The sequence below is a fragment of the Capsicum annuum genome, chromosome 7 (assembly GCF_002878395.1).
Source record: "Capsicum annuum cultivar UCD-10X-F1 chromosome 7, UCD10Xv1.1, whole genome shotgun sequence".
NCBI classification, from domain to species: domain Eukaryota; kingdom Viridiplantae; phylum Streptophyta; class Magnoliopsida; order Solanales; family Solanaceae; genus Capsicum; species Capsicum annuum.
Genome location: NC_061117.1, coordinates 7,513,340 through 7,521,423, shown reverse-complemented (window position 1 = coordinate 7,521,423; position 8,084 = coordinate 7,513,340). Strand labels below are relative to the sequence as shown.

The window sequence follows — 8,084 nt, the reverse complement described above, 5'->3', positions numbered from 1 at the left end:
GTATTTAATTAAATATCACAACAATAATCTATTCAGTGTATTTTTACGTAGTGAGATCTAAGGAGAATAGAATATATGCAAAACATACCACTACCTTAGGTGAAGTAGAGAGATTATTTTTAATAAATCCTTAACTTAGAAATTTAATTGAATATCACAACGACTAAATTATAACTTAAATATCTCAGTAACTAAAAACATCATTTACCTAATTTTTTTCTAAAAAATTATAACGTCACCCTCACCCCACCCCAACCCCTACGCCTTCTTTCTTTTTTGATGATTAGGACATAAGTCATTTTCTCGGGCCGAAAAGTCTCGCCAAAAATCTCCCACCGACGAGTAAAAATGGCATATATATAATTAAATACACATAAATTAATTCTTCACAATCCAGATCCCTCTTCTTTCTTTTGTCACTCCACCACAATTTCCCCATTTTGAAGGTAAGTTAAACCTCTGCACAATCTTCTTTATCATCATAATTTTTGTGTTGTTTTTACTTGTTTACTAATTAATTAGTAAAGTTGATTTTTTTAATTATTAAATCTTGATTTTTTGTGTAAAACCCTACTGATCTTGGCATTTTACTTACATCCGTGTCATCCAGATCTGATCAAGTAAGTGTTTAAATTGACATCTTTTGATAAATTCAAGATTTAGGTTTTGCTTATCTGCTTGTTGTCTGAACAAGAAAGTGTTAAAAATGACATTTTTTGACAAATTCAAGATTTGGGTTTTGTTTATCTGCTTGTTATGTGATCAAGCAAGTACTAAAAATGCCATTTTTCGACAAATTCAAGATTTGGGTTTTGCTTGTATGCTTGTTATCTGATCAAGAAAGTGTTAAAAATGACATGTTTTGATAAATTCAAGATTTGGGTTTTGCTTATCTGCTTGTTATCTGATCAAGTAGTAAAAATGGCATCTTTTGACAAATTCAAGCTTTGGGTTTTGTTTATCTGCTTGTTATCTGATCAAGAAAGTAGTAAAAATGACATCTTTGACAAATTCAAGATTTAGGTTTTGCTTATCTGCTTGTTATCTGACCAAGAAAGTGTTAAAAATGACATTTTTTGACAAATTCAAGATATTGGTTTCTGCTTGTTATCTGATCAAGAAAGTGTTAAAAGTGACATCTTTTGACAAATTCAAGATTTGGGTTTTGCTTATCTTCTTGATATCTGTATTGGGTAGTTGGTGATTTCTTGAATGTTAGGTCTATTCATTGACAGCAATACGCCCATATTTTACATCATCCTTTGAAACTGTTTTTTCAAACTGGACAGGTATTTTTGGACGTCTATTTTTGGTATAGTGGACAAGTAAAGAAAATCCAATTTACTTGTCCAGCATAATAGTTGTACAACTTTACTTGTTCAGTTTGGAAAATTAGAAAACCTATAGTCAATTTACCATTTTGTGCCTGTTATACCCTTATTAGTTATTACCCAATGCATTTCCTGAAGTATTGAACTTATCATAGCAAAAGATGATATAGTAAAATTATTCTTTTATTTATTGTTTCTTTAGAGTTGTGCCAAGTTAAACATGGACTAGTAAAGATGAACGAAGGGAGTAGTTAATAGTGATAAAAACTGCAATATTTGATTCCAAGAACCATTGAATTTTTATTGTTGTGTAAAGCCCTGTTGAGAATTCTACTGATCTTGGCGTTTTACTTACAGTTCCTGATCTGGATCATCCAGATATGATCAAGAAACCACTAAAAATGAGATCTTTTGACAAATTCAAGATTTGGGTTTTGTTTATCTGCTTGATATCTGAATTGGGTTATGGTTTTTATCTGCCTGGAAGTTACCCTCACAAATATGGGGTTGGTGATTTCTTGAATGTTAAGGTGAATTCATTGACGTCTATTGATACTGAGTTGCCTTATAGTTACTATAGTTTGCCATTTTGTCAACCTCAAGAGGGTGTTAAAGATAGTGCTGAGAATCTTGGTGAGCTGCTTATGGGTGATCGGATTGAGAATTCTCCTTATAGGTTTAAGATGTATACTAATGAGACAGAGATTTTCACGTGTCAAACTAAACCTTTGTCTGGTGAGGAGTTTAATCTTTTGAAGAAGAGGATTGATGAGATGTATCAAGTGAATTTGATTCTTGATAATTTGCCTGCTATTCGGTATACGAGGAAGGAAGGTTATTTCTTGCGGTGGACTGGTTATCCCGTTGGGATCAAGGTTCAAGATGCGTATTACGTGTTTAATCATTTGAAGTTTACAGTTCTTGTTCATAAGTATGAGGAGACCAATGTGGCTCGGGTGATGGGTACTGGTGACGGAGCTGTGTTGATTTCGACTGTTCGAAAGGTTGGATCTGAGGCACCTGGTTATATGGTTGTTGGGTTTGAGGTTGTTCCTTGTAGTGTCCAGCATGGTCCTGATGCAACAAAGAACTTGAAAATGTACAGTAAGTACCCGACTCCAATTAAGTGCGACCCTACAACTGTTGCCATGGCTATTAAAGAAAATGAGCCCGTGTCTTTTACTTATGAGGTGAACTTTGTGGAAAGTGACATCAAGTGGCCATCAAGGTGGGATGCTTATTTGAAGATGGAAGGTGCAAAGGTGCACTGGTTCTCTATCCTTAACTCTCTTATGGTAATTACTTTCTTGGCTGGAATTGTGCTTGTAATCTTCTTGAGAACTGTCAGGCGGGATCTGACAAGGTATGAGGAACTCGACAAAGAGGCTCAATCTCAGATGAATGAGGAGTTATCTGGGTGGAAACTTGTGGTGAGTGATGTGTTCAGGGCTCCAAGTAATCCAGCACTTCTTTGTGCGATGGTTGGAGATGGGGTTCAAATTCTAGGGATGGGTGTTGTGACTATTCTGTTTGCTGCTCTTGGATTTATGTCCCCGGCTTCTCGTGGAACATTGATTACCGGCATGCTGTTCTTCTATATGATTCTTGGTGTTTCAGCTGGTTATGTTGCTGTTCGTCTCTGGAGGACGATCTGCTGTGGCGATCATAAGGGATGGGTTTCAGTCTCGTGGAAGGCTGCTTATTTCTTCCCTGGGATTGCTCTTCTCATTCTAACCACATTGAACTTCCTGCTATGGGGTAGTCACAGCACAGGGGCCATTCCGTTTTCACTGTTCGTCATCCTCATTTTACTTTGGTTCTGCATTTCCGTTCCTCTAACCCTACTCGGTGGTTATTTGGGGGCAAAGGCTCCCCACATTGAATACCCAGTTCGAACCAACCAGATCCCACGTGACATCCCACCACAAAAATATCCATCTTGGCTTCTAGTTTTAGGTGCAGGCACCCTTCCTTTCGGTACTCTATTCATTGAGCTCTTCTTCATCATGTCAAGTCTCTGGATGGGCCGTGTATACTATGTCTTTGGTTTCCTCCTGATTGTCATGATCCTTCTTGTCGTCGTTTGTGCCGAGGTGTCTCTTGTTCTGACCTACATGCATCTTTGTGTGGAGGACTGGAAATGGTGGTGGAAATCTTTCTTTGCCTCCGGATCAGTCTCTATATACATTTTTCTCTACTCCGTTAACTATCTAATCTTCGATCTCAAGAGCTTGAGCGGGCCTGTTTCTGCTACCCTTTACCTTGGATATTCCCTCTTCATGGTTCTAGCCATCATGTTCGCGACAGGCACGGTCGGGTTCCTTTCCTCATTCTGGTTTGTACATTACTTGTTCTCTTCAGTGAAGCTGGATTGAAGAAGTCTCTTGGACAGAAAGAATCAAAGCAAACCATCGAAGGAACAAATGCAGATGTGTCTTTAAGTCAATTCTTGTTTACTTTTATGGTCATATTACTATCAATTTGTAGGGTATTTGGAGCAGAGAACCAATAAACTCCTCAAGTTTTGTTTAATTCTTTAAATAGTCAAGTGGTGCATGATATAGTCAGTATAGCTTCATTGGTTGGTAGAATGCATATTTGGATGTGCTTGTAGTGATGGATTCAGTTGGTAAGTCTGGTTTTGTACATTACATGCAACTACTCAGCTCATCATGATTCTTGAAGCATACTTTCGATTATTTTTCTTTTTCCGGTTAGCTTTGATATGCTTTTCTTTGAGCTGATGGTCTATTGTGAACCACCTCTACCTTCTAAGGTAGGGGTAAGGCCTACTAGGCTGACCCCTGATGCTGATACGATGGACGAGGAGGGTATCTACTCTGAGAACCCTCTGAATTGTGAGCCACTTTGGATAAACTACCATGGTGATGTGGTCTAATATCGCTGCCCCCTTGGGCCTTGTGATGCATCTCCTCTATAGTCTGGACATAATTAAATACCTCTACAAAAGACTCGCCACGACCAAACTCTTAAGTATACGAAGAAGAAATCTCTATACTCTTGGTAAGATAGCAGTAGCATGTTTGGCCAACTCATGGAATCGTGCCTTATACTTTAGAACATACCCCTGGTTCAATCTCAAGAACTAATCTCTCAAACGCTCTCGAAGGTTGCGAGACATATACTTCTTCAAGAAAGCCTCAAAGAACTGAGTCCATATCCAAAGAAGGGAGAGACTCTACCTTACCCAGATCCCCACGTATGGGATTTATGCGGGGTCCGTTGTTACCATGATTCTTGAAGCAGATCAATTGTGTCAACACTACTGCATTTTACTGAGGGAGAAAATTCATGGAATATCGTCGTTAATGTCTAACAAAAAATGAGTTACTTTCTCAGATGAATACTCAACTATCATAATGTCTAACAAAAAATGAGTTAATTTCTCAGATGATTACTCAACTATCATAAGTTGGAGGAATCAAAACATGCTTCCCCTTGACCGACTGCAAAAAGGGCATAAAAAAAGGGCATAAGAATAAAGAAAGCAACATCTTTACACTGAACTTTAGGATGTGATGTGATGTGATCTGATTGACATTGGAAAGCATAGTAGATTGTTTAGTTGCTGTTTAGATCTTCACCTGCACTCACTAAAGACTGATTACCGTCCTTTTATTCTTACTGTAAAATATTGTAGCAGTCGTGTCGGATTATTCAAACAAGTACTACCGGAAAACCAATCACACTGGGTGACATTTTTAAACAGCTCGAACAACATAGATGACTTTTGCACGTTCACTCACGAAGACATTATGTATGGATTGCACCTGAATCATTTGATTCTAAGCTACCAAAACCTTTTGAGTCTACCTTCTAAAAATCAACAGTTTTACAGGAATACTCATCTTCAACTAATGTACTTGTATTCAACCATCTGAAATATATTGGTCTCCAATCACCTAAAACATACAGAAAAAGAGTTGATCTATCGAAACAACAAACATAGTAGTCGATACTAGTGTCACAATCTAATCGACTTCAACATGAGCGCGACTGCAACAATTAGCTAAGAAATGAATTCCATCCACTCCGTTGTCCTAACAGTTGTCTAATTCAAACACATCCTCGTTACTTTGAGATTGACATGGAGCAATTAAATGAAAGCAAGTCATTGTTGCGGTTACAGCCACATCCTTGACTCACAGCCTTCCAATACTGTATTGAACATATTGTTATCAAACTAGATGGATGTAGATACTCAAAAACAACGCATAGGAGTTAGTTTCTACTTACTCAAAATGAGTTCAATGCGGTTGCGTCCTTCAATTGCAAAACTTAATCTGTTTTAATGTCGAAATATCTGCAAAGCTAGAGGGGATGTCCTCGAGCTCGTTACAATCTTCTAGAACAAGTGTTTCAAGCATAGGAAAAGTTTCCTTCTGAAACATCCCACCTTGAGATACTTAAGTTGACCAGTTTCAAGAACTTAAGTTTATGGAACGTGATCTCTTTGAGGCACCACTTTTACGACTTATAAACCAAATCCACTAATTTGAGACACTGCGGACTTGGTAGTCCTGCAAACACAGATATCGCGCTCTCCTCAATGACAAAAACCGTTCTTTCAAAACTAGTAATCCTCGTTAAATTATCATGAACATGAACATGGCAGTACTTGACCTTACCGTTATATCTTCTCTTTGAAACCATTACCATGTTACTATGGATGAGATCCATCAAGTAACGTTCAGCTACCTCTTCCATTAATCTCCCAGATTCAATGTTCTGCATGAAGCCTTCCGCAATCCATAGACTTATCAATTTAGATACTGAAATTCTTGCATCCTCCGGAAACATCCAAATATAAAGGAAGCATGGTCTTATATGATCAGGTAAGTTATCGTAACTTAGCTGCATTGCTGAAGACTATACCAAGACAACCACTTGAGGCAATCCTCCGCATCTTTTTGCGACTGCTAGACACACATCTTGTAGTTCAGGAGGACAATCTTACTTTAGAAACGCTTTTTTCTGCAACAATTTGCAACTCTCATCTAGTGTGAGGAATGGAAGGAAATAAAGATCAATATAGCGCTTGACATGTTCACCCAGTTTTTGAAGTCGAGTTGTTACTACAATTCTGCTTCCATTTCCAACATCGGGTAAACAATGGTATGAGTCATCCCATGCCACCCCATCCCACATATCGTCTAGGACGATGAGATATCTCTTTCAGGTTAGATTTTTCTTCAAAATGTCGGCAAGGACGTCATTATCCATATCTCCTTTGTCCTTGAAATTGGTAACTTGACTGAAAATCTCTTGTAATGCTCTCTCCAGCTATATTTTTGGTAAATAACACAACATGCTCGAACATCAAAATGAGAAACAATGATGTCATTATTAAACACCTTTCTAGCAATAGTCGTTTTTCCCTGTCCCCGTGCCTACAATGGGGACGGCATCTAGCTTATTTGTACCTCTAGCCAGATACTGAATCATTTTATCTTTGTCATTCCCAAAATCCACCATCTCCTCAACAGTCACAGGATTGCTATGTTGAGTAGGCAGATATTTAACTACAGAGCATGACCGCGGAGCAAGGTTCATGAACCGCATCTCTGTCACCTTCACATTAATACGATTGATCTCTTCTATGATTGCAGGAAGTGAGAAAAAAGAATGCCAAAGAGTATTATATCGATAAAGAGTAGTCAATAGCAACTTCAGCTTCATACACCAAGATCAATCTTGTTCGCGTCTTCTTTGATTGTAGATCCTACTAGAAGCATTTGAGTTGCTCATAGTATGTCGCCCACAAGAACTCCAATCTTTTCTAAGACTTCATTCAACCTCTTACCATTAATAACATGATTCCGCACATCACCCAGAAAAACCAACACGAACTCTATTGCCACATCAATGTTGTGAGCAGTGATATTAGTAGGAATAGTAGATAATGTGGCTTACTCTCGGTATCATCTTCATCCCCATAAACCCAAAAACCAAAACGCAAGTCTCTTACATTGTCAGCCATGAACTGAATTCGGATCTCCAAACCTTCCAGCTTCTCATGGTCAACGTAACCATTTGTCTCTGAGACAGAGAAGTATCTCAAAAATCTCATCTTCTTTTGAACAATTTTAAGTTGCTTCATGAATCAATTCATCTCAAGGAACTCTTCATTCGTCGAAGAAGAGTTAGGTTTTTGATGATTGACAAACCAACCTCGGGACCTGGTTCATGAAGAGTTGATGATAAAATTGCAACTGCTCAGGGACCAGGTTCATCGCAACTCTACCTCCTGCACTAAGTCAGCAGTCCAGCTGGAGATAGTATCTGCTGGCAAAGCTGCAGCAACTTTGTGCTTCAACCAGTCAAAAGGATCCTAGGTTTTCTTGTCTCGTGTCTATTGAACATGCTACCGTTGGAATGCATTGGTGTGAATGGAAAATGGAGGGCACAACCTTTGAGGAAAAGACATATTGTTTTGGAAAAGGAGTGACTGTTCAGATAGTTGTGTCTGTTCAGAAAAAAACACAATGTTTTAAATGAACAGACATGACTACTCCAAAGGATACACCTTTTCGGATGAACCATTGCCACCTTTCGGAAGGGGCACTTGATGGCTATATAAACCTGCATTTATCCACAGGGTTAGTAATGAAAATTTTTCTGAATATACAAACTCTTTTTGTCTTCAAAACATTCCGTGTGATCAATCAAATCGTTGAGTGAGTTCAAAGAGATTCCAATTGTTTAAGGTACCGCTACAGTTGGTTTGTTTGG

General features: G+C 38.3%; 2 protein-coding genes and 1 pseudogene across 3 annotated transcripts; 1 reads left to right on the top strand and 2 right to left on the bottom strand.

Moving 5' to 3' along the window:
• The first annotated feature begins 257 nt into the window (after positions 1–257).
• Positions 258–4,030, top strand: LOC107877676 (transmembrane 9 superfamily member 11). 2 transcript variants are annotated; one of them, XM_016724365.2, is made up of 2 exons: positions 258–446; positions 1,689–4,030. In XM_016724365.2, exon 2 carries the CDS (start codon positions 1,712–1,714, stop codon positions 3,704–3,706), a length of 1,995 nt encoding a protein of 664 aa, XP_016579851.1. In that variant the 5' UTR covers positions 258–446; positions 1,689–1,711; the 3' UTR covers positions 3,707–4,030. The 2 variants fall into 2 exon arrangements, with proteins under 2 accessions (XP_016579851.1, XP_047271132.1); XM_047415176.1 differs by having other exon boundaries at positions 312–620.
• A 1,789-nt stretch (positions 4,031–5,819) lies between these two features.
• Positions 5,820–6,212, bottom strand: LOC124885665 (toMV resistant protein Tm-2 netted virescent-like). The gene has a single exon (XM_047393905.1). The coding sequence runs from the start codon at positions 6,210–6,212 to the stop codon at positions 5,820–5,822; it is 393 nt and encodes a 130-aa protein (XP_047249861.1).
• Positions 6,213–6,221: 9 nt separating this feature from the next.
• Positions 6,222–7,106, bottom strand: LOC124885664 (annotated as a pseudogene).
• Between the last annotated feature and the right edge of the window lie 978 nt (positions 7,107–8,084).